The sequence below is a fragment of the Diospyros lotus genome, chromosome 1 (assembly GCF_014633365.1).
Source record: "Diospyros lotus cultivar Yz01 chromosome 1, ASM1463336v1, whole genome shotgun sequence".
NCBI lineage: Eukaryota > Viridiplantae > Streptophyta > Magnoliopsida > Ericales > Ebenaceae > Diospyros > Diospyros lotus.
The window spans coordinates 32469563-32494740 of NC_068338.1; the positions used below are offsets into that span (position 1 = coordinate 32469563).

The 25178-nt window shown below is 37.3% G+C and overlaps 3 protein-coding genes across 3 annotated transcripts; 2 read left to right on the top strand and 1 right to left on the bottom strand.

The window, feature by feature from the left end:
* Nucleotides 1–919: 919 nt before the first annotated feature.
* Nucleotides 920–14983, top strand: LOC127788806 (6-phosphofructo-2-kinase/fructose-2,6-bisphosphatase-like). Its single transcript, XM_052317461.1, has 19 exons — nt 920–956; nt 1202–1254; nt 1358–1581; nt 2277–2322; nt 2432–2473; nt 2835–2888; nt 2968–3045; nt 3363–3454; nt 3532–3589; nt 3691–3765; nt 6410–6457; nt 8266–8363; nt 11038–11113; nt 12179–12241; nt 12348–12439; nt 14183–14251; nt 14373–14436; nt 14527–14592; nt 14762–14983. Exons 1-19 carry the CDS (start codon nt 920–922, stop codon nt 14837–14839), a joined length of 1413 nt encoding a protein of 470 aa, XP_052173421.1. The 3' UTR covers nt 14840–14983.
* Nucleotides 14984–15130: 147 nt separating this feature from the next.
* Nucleotides 15131–17629, top strand: LOC127801588 (RING-H2 finger protein ATL63-like). Its single transcript, XM_052337216.1, has one exon. The coding sequence runs from the start codon at nt 16374–16376 to the stop codon at nt 17166–17168; it is 795 nt and encodes a 264-aa protein (XP_052193176.1). The 5' UTR covers nt 15131–16373; the 3' UTR covers nt 17169–17629.
* A 4966-nt stretch (nt 17630–22595) lies between these two features.
* On the bottom strand, nt 22596–23838 carry LOC127788881 (zinc finger BED domain-containing protein RICESLEEPER 3-like). Its single transcript, XM_052317582.1, has 3 exons — nt 23179–23838; nt 22786–23095; nt 22596–22687 (listed from the first exon to the last, which is right to left on the bottom strand). Exons 1-3 carry the CDS (start codon nt 23836–23838, stop codon nt 22596–22598), a joined length of 1062 nt encoding a protein of 353 aa, XP_052173542.1.
* Between the last annotated feature and the right edge of the window lie 1340 nt (nt 23839–25178).

Here is a 25178-nt window from a genome sequence, read left to right on the forward strand (position 1 = left end):
CTCATTGTGCAGGGCAAAGAATCGAACCCATGACTTATTGGTCCGAATCTCAACTTATCATGGCCCAACCACTTGACTTGTGCTCTAGGGTAAGTTTTCTATACCCTTGGTGGAGGACCTTTTGGATGAACTTCATCATGCTCAATACTTCTCTAAGCTGGATTGCGTTCGGGTTATCACCAAATTAGGACAAAACCCAAAGATATCTATAAAACAGCTTTTAGGACACACCATAGGCACTTTGAATTCTTAGTGATGTCATTTGGGCTCACCAATACCCCAGCTACTTTCCAATCCCTCATGAACAGAATTTTTGAACCCATATTCGAAAATTTATACTTGTATTCTTTGATGACATACTTATCTATAGCCCTACCTTTTACTAACACTTGATTCATCTTAGAACCACCCTTGATATCCTCAGATCTAACCAGCTCTTTATTAAGAAATCTAAGTGTGCATTTGGTCAAGGACAAGTGGAGTATTTGGGGCACATTATATCAAAGGAAAGAGTTAGCACCGACCCAAAGAAGGTAGAAGCTATGATAACTTGGCCAAGGCCGACCTCTGTGAGGACCCTAAGGGGATTTCTAGGATTAACTGGATACTACCACCAGTTTGTACAAAACTATGGAACCATTAGCAAACCTCTAACCGAGTTGCTGAAGAAAGGGGGGATCAGCTGGGTACTATAACAAAAGAGGCTTTTGAGAGGTTGAAAGAAGCCATGAGTAAGGTACCGGTATTGGGACTACCAGATTTCACTAAATCCTTTGTGCTAGAAACAAATGCAAGTGGGACTGGTATTGGAGCAGTATTGGTACAGGAGGGAAGACTGTTGGCATTCCTAAGCTAGGTCTTGAGCCCTAAACATCAAGGGCTCAGCATATATGAGAAAGAATTCATAGTGGTAGTATTAATGGTAGTGGACAGATGGAGGCATTACCTGGAAAGAGGTAGGTTTGTGATCAAGACCGATCACGAAAGTTTGAAGTTTCTATTGCAACAAAATTTCAAACCCAATTGTAGAAGAAGGGAATGGCCAAGTTAATGGGTTTGGATTACTCAATCCAATATAAGAAGGGCAAGGAAAATAGGGCAGCGGATGCATTGTCGAGGTGTCATGAAGAAGGCAGTAATGTTGCGGTAGAAACTTCAAACTTTCATGATCGGTCTTGATCACAAACCTACCTCTTTCCAGGTAATGCCTCGACAGCTGAAATAGGAGTTGGCATTTGCTCAGAATCGAATGAAGTAAGTAGTGGATCGGAGAAGGACTGATCGAGAGTTTACAGTGGGAGAGAAGGTATATCTGAGGCTGAAACACTCCCATCTTAAATCAATCACACGAGGGCAGGTATCTAAGCTTAGCCCCCGATATTATGGGCCCTTTACTATATTGGCTAAGGTGGGAAAGGTGGCCTACCGGTTGCAACTTCCTGAAGAGTTCCAAATTCACCCAGTTTTTCACATCTCTCTCTTGAAGAGGGCAGTGGGTAATGAACCAATGAATCCAACATTGCCTTCTCTTCCTGAGGAAGGGAATAGGGTGGAAGAGCTGGAGGCTATACTAGACAGAGGGTATTTTACAGTCAAGGAGCCCCACTCATTCAAGTGTTAGTAAAATGGAAGGAAGGATCAACAGAGAACAACTCCTAGGAATACTTGCCTGATTTACTCAAACAGTTTCCGAGAGTTGCCAGCCTCCTCATGATTTTTTGAGGATAAGAAATCTGTTAAGGGGGGGAGAATTGTCACGAGAAGAACCCAGCTTACCAATTTTTAATCTCTTCATGGCTATAACTTTTTGTTATTTCCTTACTGTTGTAATTTGTTAGTTTCTCTTGCTGTCATTTTCTGTTAAAGAATTAGTTAGCCTATAGGGCCCACGTGTAATGGCTGGAAAAGGACAAAAATGTTGGTTGCAACAGAATGAGGGAATAGGATCTGCTGTAGCAGGTCTACCCTCCCACTGTTGGGTGTATATTCTCTCCAAGGCCCTCTTGGGAGAATCATCGTGAAATTGAATTATGAATTTCTTCTACTCTAATCTCTCTCTCTCTCACATTCTCTCTCTCTCTCTCTCTCTCTCTCTCTCTCCCGTGACATTACCAAACAAGAAAAGTGAAAATATAAGAAATTTGGCATGTGATGATGCCTTTTATTTTATCGACATGACCATACATTTTTGCGTGAAAAACTGAAGCAGAAGGTTTCTTATGGGCACTCAGCAGATAACCACCAATAACTTTTCATTGGTATCTCTTTGTAAGCAGGCTGTGTATGATATCCATGTCTTTGCCTGACATTGAACTCCACACGGTGATTGCATGTTGAAGCTGGTTTTGTTTAGAAGTATGTTATGTGGCTTTTATTTTTATCCTTATTAGTCTTGAGAGATCATAGATTTTTGTTTGCAGTCTGCTGATTTTTCCGAGGTGACAATCCAGAAGGTATGGAGGCGCGCAATGAGGTGAATTTTTGCTAATTATACTTATTTAAGTTGTCAAATAAGAAATGTACTTCCTGAGTCCGCAAAAATCTTTTGGGGGTTAATAATCTTTTTATTGTGACTTGGTCACATATGGAAGTATGTGATTCATTTCCTGCAATTCCTTCACTTTGCTTTATTTTTTATGCTTTAATCATTTATAGAAAACCTCAAATTGCTTATTTTATCCCACTACTAGACAGCAAATTGACATATGGCCAGTGTGCGTAACTGCTACTCTTTTTTCTTTTTCTTTTAGCTTGGATGGTTATATTACATTTGACTTGTACACTGTATTAACTTTTTTCTTTGCACATAGTTTTAATACATCGCGTGGTACTAGGTAGCAGCTCTGGCAATGGATGATATGATAGCTTGGATGCAGGAAGGCGGCCAGGTAAGTTATTGTATTTTATAGACATTGCACCTTAGTTATACCTTTCTCTCTTCTAATTGGTTGTTATAATTAACTGCAGGTGGGGATATTTGATGCCACAAACAGCACCAGCAAACGGAGAAATATGCTTATGAAAATGGCTGAAGGAAAATGCAAGGTACATGCTCATTTAGTTTTCAGCATACCTAAGAATTCTCAAAGGATGAAATTTTTGGGTATGTCCAGACCATCACATCTGCTGCACAGACAACCTGAATGACCTCACCTCTCAAGTCTTCCTATATGAAATATCTTATCTTGTAAAATTGGCATGAATTAACTATTTGCACAGCAAAAATTATAATTTGTTAACAACCTGAATATAGTTGTTTGTTGCTAAATTAGTATTATTTGGATTTTTACTCTATTGACATGTTGATGTAGCCTTTAATCCCTAAATAATGCCTGATACATGGCATGTGCTTGTCCTTGCAGATTATCTTTTTGGAGACGATATGCAATGATGAACGCATCATTGAAAGAAATATACGTCTTAAAATCCAGCAAAGCCCTGATTATGCCGAAGAGTATGGCTGTTTGCACTTATGAGGAAGTTCTTTCTCAGTTTGCATTTCTTTTCTTAGTAAATAATGTTTCCCTTCAGGCCAGACTTTGAAGCTGGATATCGAGACTTCAAAAAGCGACTAGAAAATTATGAGAAAGTAGTTGTCTGAACTTATGCTTCTGATAGTTATTCTTCTGGAATTTTAAGCATTGACAAATATTTATTATTTCAAGATAATAAATTTTATGCATGTTACAGGTTTATGAGCCAGTTGAAGAAGGGTCATACATTAAAATGATTGATATGGTCAGTGGCCAAGGTGGACAAATACAAGTAGGCTGAGCTTATTTTTTGTTAATTATTGTTTCCTGTGTTAATTTTATTTTCTTATCTGCGTAGATCTGAATGATTAATCTAGTTGTCTTGGAATTGGAGGATGTTAAAAGCAGTCTTCTGTTTCTATAAAATATCATGTTACTTGTAAACTATTGCCATTAATTGGATACTTGTCCACAAATTTGAGCTGGTTATGGATCTGACCATGTCATGGTAAAAAATGACATACTTCTTAAGTTAAGTCATCTGATTGCTCTTTCTTTTATAATGATAAGGAGGAGTATCCTCTGCTCATTTTGTGGACATTAAATGAGTAATTGTTGAATATAAGGGTTGTATCAGGAAGATTAATACATTTATGATTCACTCATTAAAGAATTTTTTTATTACAAGAACTTCTGCCAACATTTGATCTCTCTCTCTCTTCCCCCCCATTAAGTTTGTCTACAATTATTTATTCTAAATTGTGCTAGCCTATGTCTCAAAATTATTTATTCTAAATTGTTCTAGCTTAAATTCTTGTGGCAAAAAATGCATGATTAGGACTTGATTGGAAAATATCATAGTGGAAAATATCATAGAAGATACTGGGGGAAGCTTGTGTGTTGGTTGATTTACTTCTTTTAGTTTAAGATAGAGGTGAAACTTAGAGTGCAAAGGTCTTATAGTAAGCATTTCACTTTTGGATAGTCTGGAAACCTATCAAGTTCAACTTGTGGCTTATAATTACGAGTAAGATTGATTTATGTTTCTAGAGCAGCAGTTTGATTGTTTGAATCAAACTGGGGATATGGACATTTTGGACAATGAGTTGGAGATGGGGGAATCTTGTTGATGAAGAATGAGACTAACAGAGATAAAAGCAACAGGGATGGCAATTAGGCTCAAGAGAGTGGTATGGTCTTGCCTTTGGTTTGAGCCTTCAGAAAGTGTGCATGAAGGCATGAGGAGTTCTGTATTTATATCCTTGGGGACCATAGAGTTTCACTCGATCTAATTTTGATATACTGAGTCATGGATGAGGCAAAAAAACTGTTATATCAATTAATGTTAGTGAATGCTGAGTTTCAAGCCAATGGAGTGCCAACACTTTAGGTTCCCCTGTGCGCGCGCATTGGCGGGGAGGAGGGGGGAGATTAAGTGCTTATTGAGATAATAGATGAATGAAATATGAAAATTTTATGAATTATTACAAGTATGTGAAGTGATAATTTGATTTTAACCAATTCCAATGCCTATTCTTGATCTCTAGACTAACTGGACTTCCATGACGAAATATAATTCTCTTTGATAACAATGATGCACTAAGACAAATAAATCATGACAGAATAGGAAGCTAATTTTTGAGCCACTCTGCAAAGGGATCACTGAATCAACTTTCTTGTCTGTATTGTGATTGTGAACCCATATTTTAACTTGAGCAAATCCCTACTGTGGTAGTTAAGAGTCTCAAAAGAAGGATCTCCCCTCCTTGAGGACATGAAAAACATATCTTATGCTCCCAATGCTCCTTATCTCATCATTGAGCTATGTAGCTCCTTCTTGGGATGGGCTGGCTCTCTAATTCAAGACATGATTATTTGCTCCTAGTTAAGCAATCTGCCTTAGTTTTGTCAGCTTCACCTATGCAGAAAGGTGGCGGATGTTGCCTGTCAGTTTGGGATCAAATGCAGGCTTTGTGTCTGAGAGTAGTCTTGACCTTTATCATGTCAACATATGAGTCCCTTGGTCTTTAGATAGACGGGGATGTCTCAGTTGATACTCTGTGCATTCCCTCATTGCCAAAGTAATGTTCTCTTGCTACATCATATTTTATGAACAATGTTTTTTTTTTTTTTTTCTCTGTTCAAGGGAATTCTCTAATCCCTATATTTCATCCTGTAGTCTGAAATTAAATTGAGTGGTTTAAAATGTAATGGACCTTTGGTTTGTTCACATATCTTCACCATGTAATTTGCTGTATGTTGTTTCCAGTTTCTATTGAGGTTTAGTTGCTTCCAACTTGCATATTTGAAAATATTATATGTTCTTTTTGTGATCCTACATTTTTTGTGATGTATACTTATTATAGTCAAGTAGAGGAGAACATTACTTTATGTGTGTTTGTGTCTGGTTATATGTGGCTTGATGAGGCAACTGCATGGGCACTAGAAAGCTTTCCACTTGATGTTTCTGTACTTGTTGGTGGTAAGGGAAATATGTGTTGGATATTGCCGTTGTTGCCTGCACCTGCATATTACTTAACTAAAAGAAACTCTGATCAATAAACTATAATCCCTAAACCTTTAAGCAAAAAATATCAAACCAGAATTTAAACAAAGCCACAAACATTAGGCACCAACTAGACCCCTGAGCCTAAACTCTTAAGCAATCCTTTCCTATTCCCTACAAAAACCCTAAATCCTTAATGATAGGAAACAAAACACTAAGCTCTGATGCTTTCTGAATTGGAATGATAATTTTTGTAAATAAGCTTCTTAGTTTCTCTCTAATGTATGAAATACTTTACCTTCTATGTATTTTTGGTCTTTACTGAAAATTCTCGCTGTATGGTTTTGTAAGCTTTGCTCCACTTTCAAGTGGGATACCATTTAGAGATGTATATGATGAGGCCTGATCTTTCTAGAACACTTTTTTCCAGGTAAACAATATTAGTGGCTATCTTCCTGGAAGGATTGTTTTCTTCTTGGTATGTTGCCCCTTATTTTAAAACCTGATATTTGCCTTGAATGTGTTAAGCTTTTTTTTTTGGTTTTCCTATTGCCTTTTTTCTTGATTATTTCTTTGCAATTTCATTTCATTGATTAACCAAGGCTTCCTATGTCAGCTAATTTGCAATAAGAGATTTCATAAACCTCGAAACCATGCCCCCATTTAGCTTAATGGAATGATAATGAAAGCAGGACTTTCTCTCTCTCTCTCTCTCTCTTTCTCTTTCTCTCTCTCCCCACCTATTTCTTTCTTTCTTTTTTCCCAGTTGGCAGTGATGGTTAAGCACATATAGAAAGGCGGCCTCCTAATATCACGAGCTTACAAAGTTTGATTGACTTGTATAGGAAGTGTTGGCATGGAGAACATGGATACAGCATGACTACTGACATTAGATATGACAATTTGAAAAAAAGAAGGATATGGATGCAGGCATACAGGAAAATGACAATATCTTATATGATTATTTTAGTAATGTTAATGAACATAATAACCAAAAGGCACTAAAAAAATGAAAGAATTATCACTAATCCAATATGAAGATATCTATAATCTCAAGATATAAAAGTATTGAAATAACACCACTAATCTAGCATAAATACAACAAAATCCGTAATAATGATGACATAATAGTTCAAAATGCAAAAGAAAATATTTTTTCTGAGTTGTTAATAGACTCAACATTTATGTTTCTTTTTCTTATTCCTCAAAAAATTTTTACTGTGAAAAATGTTCTAAAAACTTATTAAAAATCTTGCCATGGCCTCAGGGATGTTGCAAGTCCAATCCATAGGCATGTAAGTTCTAAATATGTTCAAAAATAAAAATAATACTAAAAATCTTAGGACATGCAGTTTGGGGTGTATGAAACTTATCTTTGTGTCTCTGGCAAGTGTACGTGACGTACACATGTTGGACAGTGTATGACGCTCAATATGAAGTGCCCTTGCTTCCTAGTGTGTATTGTGGGGGTGTCATGTCAAACCATTGGCCTTGGGTTATTGTGGTACTACAGAAGCAATCCTCATCCTACTGCCAAATATGTTTCAATCCTTGACCTGAATAAGAAATCCTCTCCTCATGAGCAATCATTTCTAGACAAACATGTTACTACTCAAACTTACTTGTTATGTCTATTGAACATAGGTGGATTGTAAAAGGGGCGGGGCCTCCCCAATCTTTCAAACTTTTCCTATGTGGTATGGACTCTCAGCTAGTTTATAGAATTTATTTATAGTTTTTGCAAGGGTGGCCATCCCATATTTGATACCAAGGAAAAAATAATTGTGAAACTATGTATGAATAAGACCCAAATCTGGCCAACTTCCCTTTATTTATATATTAACTATTCTCCCCCCCCCCCCCTCAAACACCACACACCAAGACAAATAATGTCCCCCTCCACCTATGCTATTGGAATATTTACTTGTATGTGTCTCAAGTTATTTGGTTGTTGAATTAAATTATGGGGAAATGCATTTTAATTTAGCTTATGGTTAAGGTGCTCTTGTCATAAGTATAAACAAACTCATCCTTTGAATGAGGCATCTAATTGCAATAATACTTGATATGCTTACAGAGTATTAGAGTGGCATAAATTTTAAGGTTTCTTATACATCATACTCAAGGCCTAGTTAAGTTGAGGTGTTAGTAGATACTACCTGTCACTGCATTAAGATGCCTACTCAAGTGATGAAGATACCTTTTTTTCCCTGGTTTTTTAACAACAGATCTGCTGTTAATATGAATATTTGACATGGTACATGAATTGTCATAATTTTTTTGCAGGTGAATACACATCTCACACCCCGTCCAATTTTACTTACAAGGCATGGAGAAAGTCGAGATAATGTTAGAGGCAGAATTGGGGGTGACTCTAGTTTGAGGTTTGTTGTTCATTTGGTCAAAGTGATCTTTGGAAAGTTTTGAAAGTGCCTGATCAAAATCAGATCACTGAAAGATTGCTTCTAAAAGTTTTATGTTTTTTCTTGGGCAGTATAGAACTGATGGTTATTGATTTGACAATTTGGTGAATGATACGCTTAAGGAGTGTTAAATTCATCAGATAAGAGTGGAACCTGGAGATTTAGTTGGGCAATTGCTGGGGTAGGCTCTGGATAAAGAAACATATTTCAGTGGTTCCCCTTTGGAATAGTGCAACAGTGTGTAATGGGAATATAGAGGCCTGTACTTATAGGTAAGGCATAGATAGGTGAAGGTCTTATATGCAATTCTAGCGGGCTGTTAGAATCCTACGTGCTCCCCAGTTCCCACATGCCAGAGCTTGACATGCAGCTCAAGGAACCAAAGATGATAGAAGGATCTCTCTCTCTCTCTCTCTCTCTATATATATATATATATATATATCTTGTGAATTTGTGGTCCTCAAGATTCAGTAGCTTGATGCCTGTTCATAAGATTGCCAATTATGCCTCTGCTAATAGGTCAATGCTACGTTTCTAACTGCTTTTTCTCAGATCTATTTAGTTTTCAACCTATTAGAAGAATGGGATGTGTTTTTGCAGGGAGTCCTACATTCAGAATGCCAATAGCTTGTGTTGATTCCAAATGTATTGTTAATGACATGTGGCGTTGTCAAATGGGAACTGTAAATGCCTCTTAGTTATGTCCTCTTTTAAGTTTATTAGTTTTGAATAATGCCATTCATAGGCACTTGGCTAAAGATTGTCCAACTGGCACATTTGCCTTGAGACAACTCGGTAAAAATAGTTGAGTGTGACTGATGCTCACTGTACTCTGACCTAGGGGGTTTATTCTCGTTGGAGGGCTTATTCCTTGCATCTGTGGTCAGAATACTATCATTTTGGTAAGATCTTATCTTTGTGGCTACTTCCCCATAGCAAGAGAGCCTTAGCATCCCAGATTTATGCCCGCTGTGGACTTGGCTCACCTAAGTTAGTTCGGTATGCTACCCCTTACCTTTTAAGCTGCTTCACATTTATAGGTTGAGGGAACAACTCTCACTATATAGTACGTTTTGAACTCTTAACAAAGAAGCTAAAAGGTGTTCCTACATGAAGCTACTTGGTGTCTTCTGGCCTGATGGTCTAGGCTGAAGGCTTATCTCAGGTATTATGGCTTTGATTCAAGATCAGTCATAGGGAGAGATTTTCAGTCATTGGAGTGGCTTCCCTCACAGAGGCTGGACCAACCTTAGAGTGCCACCTGGCAGTTTAGAGAGTACATTCACTTTAAAAACGAGTGCTTGATATGTAGTGAGTCAATGAACTTTTATGAACAGAAATTTTGGGTTAGTGATGCACATTTGTACTGTCATTTTGCAGAAATCCTGTCCCTATATCCTCTTGATTGTTATCATCTCTCTCTACCCTGTTACCTTGGTTGCATCAAGTAGCTGAGCATGTATGTTCTGGAGTAACCTTGCCTCTTTAGAAAGGACAGTTACAAAGCTATAACAAAGAGGGCATGATTGCATGAAAACACATTTACATATACATGGACACGGATTTTAAGTAGCAAATGAAGTTAAAGAAGCAAATAGGCAGAAAGGAAGGAAATGGCAACTGCTGTTTGTTACTAGCATAATTACCATCATGGAGTATGGCTACTGGAGATGGTAGTGGACTATGCTAAAAGAATTCCATTCAAAGCCTGATGTTTCTCACAAGGACAACTATGTGCTGAATGCCTTAGAGCACTCTAGATATGTTAAAACCCTTCAGCATCCTACTTTGTGAAGTTCTCTAGGACTTCCTTTTTGTTATCAATCTTAAAAATCAAATAGGTAATTGGATGTGAAATATCATCTTATTTTAGACCCTTAGAACATTGATGCAGCACATTCTGTATGATATTCTATGAAGATATCAGATCAGAGTAGTGAAATGGGAGTTTTGGTGATATGAGAGCCAAGAGGATCAAACCTGGTTATGATTCAATTAGAGGTTTGTGATTTGAGTCTAAACCGACAATGAGCATTGTTGCAGTCATTTAAGAAGTATATCATATTCAGTGAGATGTTCATGTTGAACCAATGGGGCTTATTTGAATTGTTATCAACCAATATTTGTGGGACACATTTTTATGCAAATGATAGTCAAGCGGTGGAGAAAAATTTGGTGGTGCTGTGTCATAATACATGCTTGTAATTTCATGAAGGCAAAGAAGGTTCATGTTGAACATGAAGCTATTAACTGAAAATCCAATATCTGATGACTGACATGACATTTCAAGTGAATATCATGTATGCACAAAAATTTGTGTCTTGATATCGTCAACCATTTGAGATCTTCAATAATTTACTTTATTTTCTCACACATCCTTGTCCGTTGTAGTAAAATTCTTTTAGGAATCAATATCAAGTATATCTGTTATTCATAGGTTGTAGCAATTTTATGTTAGCTTTCTATTCTTCAGTATACCTATCTTCTGTCCTCAACTGATTGTTTTCTGGACCTAGATTTGGTTCTCTTGTGCTAGATTTATTTATTTTTGTTGCTTTATTCAACTTAATTCACTCGTTTGAGTTAAATATGAATGATTCTGTGCTAGTTGTTCTAATTTGAAACCTGTCTACAGTGATACTGGAGAGACTTATGCAAAGAAACTTGCTAATTTTGTGGAAAAGCGACTGAAAAATGAACGGGCTGCTTCTGTAAGCATTGCAACACTTGTTTTATTCATGGTGCCATTATTATGTAAAATTGTTCTCTATATGTTTTATTCACAGTGCCATTATTGGGGAACCTGTGTTGTATTATTATTGTTATGATAACCACAAGAAATTATGGATCTGAGTAATTTCTGTAACTTTTCTTCCCAATCAAGAGGCTGATATAAAGAATGATGGATTGCTGATGATTGATTTGATTCAAATACCCAGGTTTTCTCCCTTCTACCATATGAAAAAAAAAAAAAAGACTTGTGTATTCTCTGGACAAATCATGGCAACAGAGTCTCTTCCCATTATGATGGGGGTGTGAAGCCTGTTTCAAGTTAGGATTCATCCCCACCTGTAATAAAACCCCAAGCAAAGGAAAGTATAAAAGCTCAAATAAAATTAAGAGCTCTGGGATCTTAAAGTGGTGTTTGATAAAATAAACAATACTAATTCTTATTATCTTCTTTTGTGTCCTACATCACTTTTGACTTATAAAATCTTTCTAGCTACATCACTTTGACTTATAAAATCTTTCTAGATAATAAAAATAACTAAGGACCCAATATGATAGCTTGACCTGCCATAACTTAACTCTAGTAGATCTTTGGAATTACAGCAGTACCCTCAACTCTAAATTCAAATAAATAAGACATAAAGACCACTCAAGAACTCCCAAGATAATATTGAATTGAGATGCCCTGAACTTGATTTGAATGTCAATTGCCAGTTGTTGAATTGAATTTGTTTTAAAGGTTACCATTTTCTTTTAGGGTTTCTTCGAGCTCCCCACCTAGTGGGATTAAGTTTTGGTATGTTGTTGTAGTGTTTCTTTGAGCTTCTTTTGAAATGGCATCAGGTATGTTACGTCTGTGAGGCTGGAATGGTATTTGTATGTAGTGCTTAATTTTGTTCACTGAAAGTGAGATATATTGCAATCACCACGCCAGGGTACAATCATATTATTTTGAAAAGCCATCCTGATTTATATTTCTAAACAAGAATTTAATGACTAAAATTCCGGGGGTTCTGATAGCCTTGTGTGGTTTCTCCTGTGGCTAGATATGGACTAGCACATTGCAGAGAACAATTCTGACAGCAAATTCAATTGTTGGATTCCCAAAGGTAAGTGTGGAGCCGGAAAAATATATCTTTTTCTCTAATGTCCAAGGATACAAGGAGATTGTTCTTACCTAGTCCAGTAGGAAACTCACTTCTTTGAATTTTGCAGATACAATGGCGTGCCCTAGATGAGATAAATGCTGGAGTATGTGATGGAATGACATATGAGGAAATAAAGAAGAACATGCCTGAGGAGTATGAGTATGTTGCAATTCTTATGGCTTTGAAGGAATTGAATCTATGTGATTCTCTAATTATTTGGATGTGGATAAGATCGGATAATGTAATACCAAGAACATGGAATATGGTAGAGAAGAACTGCTGTAGATGGCTTTCTCTAGAACTTAAGTGTGGAAATTAGCATGTAGTCTTGATTTAAAGGTGTTGGGATAAATAATAGAATGGTATTAGCCCCAAGGGGCAGCTCAACTGGTGATGGAGTGGAAAGAACTTTGAGTTGATCCGAGGTTCTAAACCATGGAAGCACCAAGTGAAGGCTATTTCTTGGGCCTACAACGGCCACTCTCTGGGTGGAGTTTTACCCAGTCTATGTGCAGGTTAGTGTGCATGAATCTTTAGGGGACTAATTGGTCGAAGCCCGGATTGCCTGCATTACCCAAAAAAAAGAAAAAGTAAAAAGAAAAGTATAGAATGGTACTAGAAGTTGAGTTTTTGTTGTTGCCCTTTTCTTGTCTTGTTCTAAACTGTTATACTTCAGTATCAATCTGTAGATGGATACTAAATGGTAATTCATTGTCATGTTTCATCATTCTGAAATACATAAACGTGTATTCTAGGCACTGGGGCTGGACATGTAATAAGATTGTGTTGTACCCTAGTGAAGTGTCATGGTGCAGTCCACATAAATGTGGTACTTTGAGCTTTTATAACAAACAAGCGCCACGTGTCCTGTGATTTTATGATGCCAACAAATTGTAGTTCGTATAATTATTTGGAATATGTTTGTGTTAGTTTATACAAATTACAACATTGCCTTTTAATTCTGAAATTGTACCATCCATAAACGCTTTTATGTCATTCTACCTGTCATTTTAAATGAGTATTTAAATATGGCCATGCCTTGGATGATACCATTGTCTGATTTTTATGATGTGAAAGAAGATAATAAAATTTATATGCAGTATTGTTATTTGATAAAACTAATAATCAGAATTAGAAATTAGACTGGTAGAGTTTCCAAAGTTCTATCTTAAAAAAATTATTAAATACTAAAATTAGCAGGTCACCTTTGAGCGGGGTTAAAAAGGTTGGTCCTGTGACTTAGGGGTCTGAGGATCAAACCTCCACATATATAGATTTTGTTGCATACGTCCGATCCTTGCTAAATCCCCTAATGATAAAGAGTCTTTGTGAGCGTCTTTTGCTAAATTAATGGTGATTGGGTATATTTAAAATATGTTGATAAGCCTTAATAAGACAAATAAAGTTCTCTCTTTGAAAATTTAATTAGATACTAAAATTTTGTGGGTGAATGCATGCACCTAAAGTTGATTTGTTTAAGCTTCATACTGGATGATGCTGTTTTTTATTTTTTTGGTTTGGGGGGGGGGGGGGGGGTTAGATGGTAGATCTTTGCATGAAGTGCATCAGATATTTAGATAATTCATGTATATCATCTAGTCCTGGAATTCAAATATTATAAGTATGTAAAGATAGGCCCTGAAAAGTATTGAATACCGGATATATATTTAACAAAGTTTTATATTGCAGTGAGAACTTCTACATTGTTAGTTTCGTTACTCTTTACATTGTTCTTATTTTCCATATCAGTGATCTTTGGAGTTGGCCTGGTAGCATTTTACTTTTTCCTGTTGCCATATTTTTAGATTTGCAAATTTTAAATTCTTTCCAATCACAAAAACTTGTATACGTTATTCAGTATAGATTTTGTCCTTACTCTAAAAAAAATTAATTGTATTACAGGTCACGTAGAAAGGACAAGTTGAGGTATCGGTATCCTCGTGGAGAATCGTATCTGGATGTAATCCAAAGGTTCTATTATCTGAAGTCTGAATCATAATCCTGTTTTACGGCTGATATCAATTATTTCACTACGTACCCATCAATTCGTGCATAGCTATTTCATTACAATTAACTGCCAACCAAATTGCAGGCTGGAGCCAGTAATCATTGAGCTTGAGAGACAGCGTGCCCCTGTTGTGGTTATATCTCACCAGGTTCTACACAATACGCCATTACAATTTGATTATTTTAAAAAGCACATGCAAATTAATTCTCTGTTTGTTGTGCTTGTGTTATTCCTGCAGGCGGTATTGAGGGCACTGTATGCTTATTTTGCTGACAGGCCTTTGAAAGAAGTTCCACATATTGAGGTAAGTCATAAATACCTAATAGATGATGAATCATTGTGAATTTGTTATTTACATTTGTGGTCTCTACCATCATTCAGCTTTTTTTGATTAATTCCCAGTTACATAGATAGGAAAGCAACTATGGCCTTTTGGGTTTGAACTGTTGACAAATTAGCCGTGCAATTTTCAGATGCCACTTCACACAATTATAGAGATACAAATGGGTGTTACTGGTGTCCAAGAGAAAAGGTACAAACTCATGGACTGAACTTTACAAATGTGTAAGTTGCTAACTGGAACTACGAAGGCTTATTCATCATTCGAGTTAATTTTCCTTCATTAACGTGGTGTGATAATAGCAGGAATCTGTCACTTGTAAGATCAATGATCAATCATCAATCAAATTCTTTTCTGCTATCGAGCTACATTCATTTTCCTCTGTATCTAATCAAGCAGTCTCTTGCCCTTCCTTTCTATCCCATTTCTTCTTTCCCTTCTTTGGGAAAGTTGCATTTGATGCTGCCTTAAATTAACATCTCCAATTAATTCTCCATCAATAATTTGTATAATTTCTTGTAGGTTGTTCGGTTTCAGCTCATGAACTTACTAATAAAATTATTAGGATTTCTTATTAGGAGCTAATCATCAATAAAAAGAGCTGCAAGAATATTCTGACATTAACTCCCCACGCCACAGCCCTAGTAACCCGCACCATCACCATATTCATTTGATCCATCTCAAATCAATTCAAGCTGTTTAGTTTTAGCAGTGTTAGGTACGGCAGGCAAGGTGCCTAATCCATGGCCGCGTGGACCCAATCCTAGACCGGGGGGGGGGGGGGGGTGTGGTTCCAAATTCTAGTATTTAATAAACAACAACATATCCTGTTTGTATTGTACTAGGGTCGATTACATGAATTTTAATATTTAATAAATTTAATTTTAATAAATAATTAACTTTTAACGTAGAATTTCAATGAATAAATTAGTCTCCACTGTCCATCTAAGAAAGCCCTGCAATTCGGGCACCTGTTCTCTCTCTGTTTGGTAGCGTGACACTGCCCCTAAAACTACGTCAGAGCCACAGAAGTCACGAGCCTCTGCCTAGCACCCCTAAAGTTTGGTCCTTTTGCACAATACTGGCAGGAAAACTGCAAAAATTTGTATCTCTAAACTCCAATTAGCGGTACTACTCTTTAGTTTAATAATAATATTGTTGGTGTTGGTGGTGCTAGGGTTAGATCTATGGTCTTCAAAACCAGTCAAAAAGGTCCCCTCCCTCTCTCTCTCTCCCACTTCACATGGGACCCCTGAAGAAGATAATAACTCTGCAATACAAGTCTGGGACGGGGACCCCCTTCGCCGTTGCAAAACAACCATAAATAAGAAAACCCAGATTGTATTGTTTTGGCATTGGGATCTTCTCCACCCACCAAAATATGACCACTACATGAATATAATAAAAACCCATAACCCATTCCATAAAGAAACGCTCGCTAACCTATTGCTGCCGTCGCCTTCACGAGATCTCCATTTCGCCCCACCTTCCCCTCCCACTCCTTGGATAAAGGGATTCTCCTTTGACCCCAAAACACCACCCACGAGAGGGCCTTTGTTTGTTTAGGGTACAAGTACACGCAATGCAGACCAAGCCAGGGCACATTGCCCGTAATTTAATCCGTTATCAACGACTTTATGTTCACGTAAACGTTGTCCCATGAAACCAAACCAAGAGTTCCCCAAACCCATCTTTTATATGCTCCCACAATTACCATACCACTGGTGCCTCCGCGACCAACAAGAATGTTCAGTCCGCCGGAGCCGGAGTCACCGAAGCGGAGTTTGAGCCCGGTGAACAGCCTCCTTCGGAGCGTTCTCTCTTACGACGGGAACATCATGCTCGCTGCCATCATATCTCTGCTCCTCGTACTCCTCTTCGTTCTGCTACTCCATGTCTATGCCAAGTGGTTCCTAGAACACACCCGCCGCCGGAGTAGTACCGGGACATCGGCATCCGTTCTGGGTGCGGCTCGTTTCCACCATTTCAATACCTTGACGTTCGATACCAGCCTGTCGTCTTCCCCGAGCAAGGGGCTCGAGGCTTCGGCCATTGCTGCATTACCCGTGTTCGTGTACAAGCCCGACGAGCACAAGCATGGATTGGAATGTGTCATTTGCCTAACCGTGTTCGAGGAGAAAGAGGTCGGCCGGAAGCTGCCCAAGTGCGGCCATGCCTTCCACGTCGAGTGCATCGACATGTGGCTACATTCCCACTCGAGCTGCCCCATTTGTCGGGCTCCGGCAGGAATGGCCGGCGAGAATAAGATCGTGGAGATGAATTCTATGCAAGAGTCGGGGAGGCCGGAGAATGATGGGGAGTCGGTGTTGGAGATCGTGGTGGAGGTACCGAGTCCCGGCCGTGGCGAGAATGAGAGTGAAACGGTGGGAGTGAGCGATTCGTTGTCGGCGTGTTCGTCGTCGTCCTTGTCGTCGCAAGCGGCGGCGCTGGGTGGGTCTCTGAAGAGAATGCTGAGCAGGAACCGATCTGAACACAAAGTTCATCCGTCGGCGAATGCGAATGAGTTATCGGAGGATTGAATTGTCCGAGTTGTATATACGCTTCGTTGATCTTGATCATATATATATATATATATGTATAATATAGTTTGTCAATGCTTATACCGATCTCATCAGTTTCATCAGAAATCGCTTATCGAACAGTGCCGAATTGAGTAGTAACTAGTATTCAGCTTCGTTCCGGCACAGTCAGTTCAATGATACTGATGGAACTACCGATAATCCTTTTTCTTTTTGGGATAGAAACTACTGATAATTCTAGCAGTCTGATAGAACAAACTATTATCATTGTAAGGGCAAATAGCCAAAAAAAAAAAAAATAAAAAATAAAACTTTTCATGAATTTATAAATTTATTTAAACGTTTTAATTTTGATAATTTTATCATAATTAAATTGGGTGCAATTTTATCTAATTCCTAAAATTAAAATGCATGTGTTATTGTTGATGTTATTTGTCATAAAAAATAATGAGTGAAATTTATATGTATATATAAAAAAATAAAAAATAAAAGTATACATATGGGTGTTATATTTTTTTATGACAATTATTAACAATGACATGTTTTTTTAAATTAATTTTAAATGTTGGATAAAATTATATTTAACTTAGTCAATTAAAATATAATTATTAAAATTAAAATGATTGGATAAATTTACAAATTCTTAAAAAAATTTGAGGTTGTTTTACTGTTTGCCCTTATTATAAACACAAACTCACACACATTCACTACTCATACTGATAAAAGTATGTTGAAAAATTGTTAACGGGTTAAAAGTTTGAACTTAAAATTGGAAAATTTTGGAATTTTTTTGTTTTGTAATTTGGCCAAAATATATTTATATATTTACTAGTGAAATGCATCTAATTGTGTTTAAATTACATTTTATATGCATTAACTTGTAATTTCCTTGAAAAGAACAGCTTAAAACTGCATAATACATTCAAGTCAATTACACCAATACTAGTTAAATTTTGTATTCAATTATTACTTAATAATTGAATTTTAAAATATTATCCGTCATTCATTTATTTTTCAAAATCGTTTCTCATTTTTTACTCATTAATTAACTTTTGATTGTGATTAATGGTTAAACACAAGTGTCAAATGGAAAGCACAAGTGGGTCTGATGTGACCTAATTGTGCATTAATTGCCAATCAGAAACTACCACGTATCACTATCCCCAAATCCCCATAAAACCCTTTCTCTTTCTTCTCTTTCTCTCTTGCCTTTGGTTGTCGCATGTGGTAGCAGACCTTTCTTCTAGCCACCATTCACCTTTTACATAGACGTCGCCATCGTTGTTCGCCACTACATGCGAGCATTATAAGAGGTGAACGGTAATGAAAATGAGGGTCTATTATTGTGGTTAGAAAGAGGGTCGATGTAGGAGGATCTGCTATGGTGTCGAACGTCAATGTAAGAGGCAAACGACGGTGGGTGCAACAGCGTCGAACGACGACTAGAAAAAAGGTCTACTATTGCTAGTGACAACCAGAGGCAAGAGAGAGAGAGGGGGGGGGGGGGGGAAGGAGAAAGGATTTTATGAGGATTTGGGGGTAATGACATATGGTTATTTCTAATTCGCAGTTAATATACACTTAACCCGCATCAACACCACATGTATTTTTTGTTTGATATGGGTGCATAACCATTAGTTTCAACTAACAGTGAGCTAATGGGTGAGGGATAACAAATGATTTTGAAAGATGATTAAGTAAATGATAATATTTTAAAATTCAGTTATCAAGTAGTAATGGAATGCGAAGCTTAGTTAGTATTAGTGTAATTGAGAGGGCGGGCTTCTACCGGCAGGTCCAATTACTCAAATTTCTCGATCCGTCTCTGAAGCTCGTGTACGTAGGTTAACCGAATTGGGCCTATTCAGCCCAACCCATAAACATGGGACCAAATTATATTTTAGAACATCCAGTTGGGCAGGGTAGGCTCAGAGATTAAAATTTCAGGGTAGTAAACTAAGCTGCAAACCCCAATTCATAACTCACTAGGCCCAATTCATAAAAAGAACTCAGGCCCAGGCCTCGTCATTAAGGTTCTAGAGAATGTGTTCAGGCCCAGTGATAGCAACGGTTGCTTCTCTGTCTTTAAATGTGACCCATCATGTCAAATTAATTCGATATAGAAAGTATGCAGAAATAGGGCCCCATGAAACTGTCCCAGACAGACTCCCACCCGACGCTTAAGTGATGGTATTTACTAATAGGATGGTAATGTGTTTTATTTGTAATATTTTGTTTAATTGAATCTAAAACTCTTAGGATTAAGAATATGAAAAATATGATTAATGAACGTATTACAATATACAAAATGAATTTTTTTTTTTTTATCCATTTTCATGATTTGCCCAGAAGACTTGACCAGAGACGATGTATAATTAGTGTGTGCCCAAAGTTGGCAGCAATTAAAGATTGAAAAAAATTATAGAAGAAGAATAATGTGTTGAAGAATAGCAACTAACAATTTTTTTTTTTTTTTAAAGTAAGTTCATACCAAACTAATTAAAATGCTAAAATTGAACAAATTAAAAAAATCGAATCGACTGAAATAATTGAAACAATGCGAAAAAATCGACAAAAATTGAACAAATTGAAATAATTTTCAGACTTACTGCTGCTGGCCACCGAGCAAGCCCATGATTCCAATAATTGGAACCGGTCATCAAATACCCCCAAGTGGTGGTTTATATATCCAAAAATAGGTTTGATATAATAATTAATTTTTTGTATATCTGCAAATTTTGACAATTGAAACTGACTATTAGTTTAGCATTAACTTAGCGATCCACATACCTAAAAATAAAAAGGATCTAACAGTCAAATTTTAGTAAATCTATGTTTTAATGTTTAAAATACCTATCTCATTCGTGTGTGTGTGTGTGTGTGTAAGAAAATTGAGGTCATTGGAAACCTTACTGAGGTGGCCATAGCCAAGATGTTGTAAATCATTAAAGGAAATAGAGGCGACGTTTAAGACAATGGTGGTTGTTGAGGTGGTATTGACAGCCAAACACAATGGTGTGATGGAGCTACGGTGGGAGAAAATAGTTGGAGAGAGAGAGAGAGAGATGCTGGTAGTGATGGAAACACGATTGGCTGCTAATATCGTAGAGGTAGAAAGAAAGGCTCAACAGATTGGAAACTTGGGATTGATCTGAGATGACAATGGGAAACAAAAGGGAAGGGTTGAAGGTGAAGGCTCATCTTCTTCTGTTCGGTTCACTTTGTTCTATTCTTCTTCTTTTATTTTGAAGTAAAAATGATGTCATTTTAAAATTTGGCTGGTTCTGTTATTTCATTTTATTATTTAAAAATCAAATTAAATTGAAATAACTAAAATTTATAAATTTTAAAACCAAACCAAACCTTATCAAAAATCAAAGTGAACAAACAATTTTGATTGGTTCAATTCTATTATTTCGATTAAATTGAAAATCTGCACACCCCTAAAGATCATAATATTCCAAATTTGGCCAGGAAATAACCAAACTCCTTGTTGAGACTCAAACTCAAAATTTTAGATTTATTAGTCCTCCTACTATCTATTAATGTTATACTAACTTTGCAAATGAGCAGCAATGCACACACATCCTCATCTCAAATTTTCTTATATTTCTCATTGTAACGAGTAAAAGATCTCTTACTTCATATTAGAAAAAGGCAAATGTTATGATATTATTTGTTCTTTTTAAACATTAAAAACTTGTTATCATTACTCGAGTAAATTAATTGGCCAGACAATGTGTAACAGATAAGCACAAAAGTTTTGGATGAAAACTCACCCTTACAGAATATTTGAGTTCGAAAAATACATTATACCCTTCTTATTATATATATATATATATAAAGTAGTATTGGAAAAGTAACATTTTCAAAGTCGATAATTACAGTGAAATAGATGGTTTTTCCACATGTAGATTGCAGAACAATGTTCATAGCGGCGTGAGGGTTGTTGGAAATAGCTAGGGTGGCTGTGGAGAGAAATTAAAGACTCAAACACACAGCTGAATTCACAAGCAACAAGATAACTGAGAGGAAAAGAAAACATCAATGCTGTGCTGGCTTTCTTCTTCTTTGATGAGTTCCATTCATCCACTGTAAATTCAGCAGGAGATAGACTTAACCTCCAGATCCGCTCTGCAGAGATGGCGCAACTTGAGCCAGTTGTGAGACACCAACCGATGCACTCAGAATGGTAGCGAGGCATACTTAAATTTGGGCAACACCTTAATTATCTCCCCATCTTGAAACAGACACAGACAGATGGAGCAGCCAGTCATCATCATGATCAGTTTCTTCACCGCCGGCGCTGCCATTGGGCGGCGGCGGCGACGAGTCAAGGCCAAGCGGCGGAGCTGAAGATGGACATGGTACTAGTTGATGAGAAATGGCAGTAGGAGGAGAGTAGAAGAAGGCGAGGAGAAGAGGGCGACGAGGAGGAAGATGCTTACGCTGTGGGTTTGGAGGGTGTAGTAGTTGAGGTTGGAGCTGAAATGCAATGAAAGGGTTGGGATGTAGTAGCCTTGGGAAGCCATGGGAGCTGGAAAACTGACAAAGCGTTAATAATGGTAATGCTTTTCTGTGTGACTCTGGGTTTTTGAATGGTATAGAGTATGGGCTTTAATATAAATAGATAGTAGAAGCTGTGATCACAAGCAGCTAGCTATCTAGCTTACAGCTTTGGCTTTCTTTCTGATCTTCTCTAGATTTTAATTAATTAATTAGATGTGAACATAAAAGCATGTCTTACCATTTGCACCATATGTAAGGCCAAATGTCAAAACTCTCTTTCTCTCTCTGTGTAACATTTCCACCATATAGTACTCTTTTATCTGATGGTTGACTTTGAATTGATGATAGGTAGAGATGGCAAACGGGTCGGGCCGGGCCCGCCACCAAGTGGCCCGCGGGCCAGGTCAAATCGGCCCGCTTAAAAACGGGCCAGCAGATTGCTGGCCCTACACGGGCCCGCGGGCCAAACGGGCCGGCCCATTTTTTTTTTGTTTGATACCATTTTTGGCCATTTAGTCCACTTTGACTACATGGCCCACTTTCGTTTACCTACTTCCTTCTTTAGTTGTAGGCACCTGCCATTCTCAAAGTTGTAATGTATTATATTAGAAGTTACAAAATAGACAAATAATTTTACAGATATTTAAAACAATTAAAATTAAATTAAATAAGAAAATAGCAGCCACCGCAACTAAAATGCTACAAGGTTACACATTGTATCAAAGAAAGTGGTATGTGGCAGTAAACTGGTAAAGCAATCCAATCACAAAACATTCAACTATCTAACCAGAGAAGCAATTAAAATTACTACTACATGAGCATACAAATTCCAGATGAAGAAAAACAACTTGCTTAAAGAGCCATTTCTGGACGCCAAATTACAAATAAGAAGAAAAAAAACAATTAAAAAGTATGCCTTTAATCTTCATCCTCTTCATCAACAACAACATTTGAGTCTTGTTTAGAAAGTCTTATATCATCAATGCTTGACTCCTCCTCCTCATCATCATCTATAATAAAAAATTACACATGTTAATTATTTATCATATAAGAGAAATGTTTAATGTTATGTTAAATCCTAGATATTAGAAAGTTTAAAAAAAATTACCTCCAAAACCATGCAACCAACTTCGTGTGCACAAGAGAGCTTGAATTGTTTCATCATAGAAACGACTTCTATACTTGTTCAAAATACGAGATCCAATGCTAAAAGCGGACTCTGATGCTACGGTTGTTATTGGAATACTCAATATATCACAAGCCATCTTTGCAATAATTTTTCCTCTATTAGCTCGCTCTCTCCAATATGCCAAGACATCAAATGCTCCCGATATTGGAATCCTTGGCTCTTCCAAATAAAGATCAAGTTGGGATTTTCCGACATCGTTAGAAACTTGGCAATCAAATGCTTCAAAATCCTATCAAATAATCAAAAAAATAGTCAACCAAATATTTATATCAATTATATATGAACAAGTTTTTTTAAAAAATATAGACTTACATCATATATATTTTTTGACTTCTTTGCTTGTTCACCTCCAATGAAAATTTGTGATCCACTAACATTTGAGCAAGGCATTGAACTTGAACTTGATAAACCATTGTTAACATATTCACCATAAAGCCTATACAAAGCCGTCTTCACCATTTCCAACTTCTCTTCATAGTTATAAGGATTGAGCTTTGAATAAGTGTACCTCAAAAAGTTAAACTTCTTGGTTGGATCAAGAATCGCCCCAAATGCAAGAACCACTCTATAATCACTCCAATACTTATCAAATTTTTCTTTCATCCTTGCACTCATACTTGCAATCAACTCATCATCATTTTTCAAGTTGGATGTCAAGAGACACTCTATCCTCCAAATTTCCCCAAAATACAAATTAGATGTAGGGTAAGAGGATTCAGAAATCAAATTAGTGATAGTATAAAATGGCTTTAAGAATTCACAAATTATCTCCCCTCTTGTCCACTCATCACTTGATGGGCACCACCTATAATTTTTATCACATAAGCTTAAACTATGAAATGCACGACGATACTTGAGTGCACTCTCAAGCATTATGTAGGTGGAGTTCCATCTAGTGACAACATCTGGTCTCAACCCAATTCCTGTATCAATTCCACCAACTTGCTCAATACATTGATAAAATTGTCTCATCCTAGCTTCTGAACCCCTCACATAATGAACACTTTGTCTTATTTTATGCAATGCCTCACTAGCTACCTTCAAACCATCTTGAACAATAAGGTTCAGTATATGAGCACAACATCTAATGTGAAAGAACTCTCCATTAAGCAACAAAGTATTCGATAAATTTAAATGTTCTTTCAATATATTTTGCATGTTGTCATTTGAAGTGGCGTTGTCCAAAGTGAGGGAAATTTTTTTTTTTCTCCAATCCCCAATCCTTTAAAAATTCCAACACCTTCAATGATAATTCATGTCCACTATGTGGTAGCTTCATATGAGCAAATGACAATATCTTACTATTCAACTTCCAATTGCCATCAACATAATGAACAGTAAGAGAAATAAATCCATGATTAGTGCATGCAGTCCAAACATCAAAAGTCAAACAAACTCTACCAGGAATTTGAGCCAATTGTTGTTTTAACTTCTCTTTCTCTATTTCATATGTTCTCAAGACATCCCCTTTAGCAGTATTTCTACAAATGAACTTACAATGTTCATTCAGAAATTTTTGATAATTTCTAAACCCCTTCCACTTAACCATATTAAAGGGAGCACCATGTGAAATAATCATCTGAGCAATAAGTTCATGATTTACTTTAGGGTTAAATTTTTTTCTCTTCAACTTCCCTTCGTAATCAATAAGCATATCTCTTGCATCATTATACTTAGAAATCATCATACATTTACGAATATGACGACTTAAATGAGAGGTTCCTAATTTAGATGGACATGAATATTCTTTACCACACCCCTTGCATTTACACCTTGGTTTGCCATCACTACCAACACCAATTTTCACAAAATGGTTCCACACATCAGAGGTTAAAATCTTAGGCTTTTTTGATTGTGATTGTGATATAGTTCCTCATTAACATTACTAGGGATTCCTCTCGAAATTTGATCATCACCATCCATTCTAAGTTTCTAACAGAAGAATCCACGCTGTAAATAATTAAAACAATTCATTTTAAATAATTAACACAAAACTTTACGCTTTAGCTAGGCAAATAATTAACACAAAACTTAACTTACCTTTAGGCTTTAGCTAGGCAACAGAGGCAGGCGGCGTGAGCGAGAGAGGGCGAGGGGCGGGGCCGCGTGGGCGACAGAGGGCGAGCGAGGGCGACTGAGGGGCGAGGGCGAGACAGAGGGCGAGAGCGAGGGGCACGGGCGAGGGCGAGGGCGAGGGCGAGGGCAAAGGGGAGGGCGAGCGAGGGGCGCGGGCGAGGGTAAGGGCGAGGCAGAGGGCGAGGGGCGCGGGCGAGGGCGAGGGCGAGGGCGAGGGCGAGAGCGAGGGGCGCGGC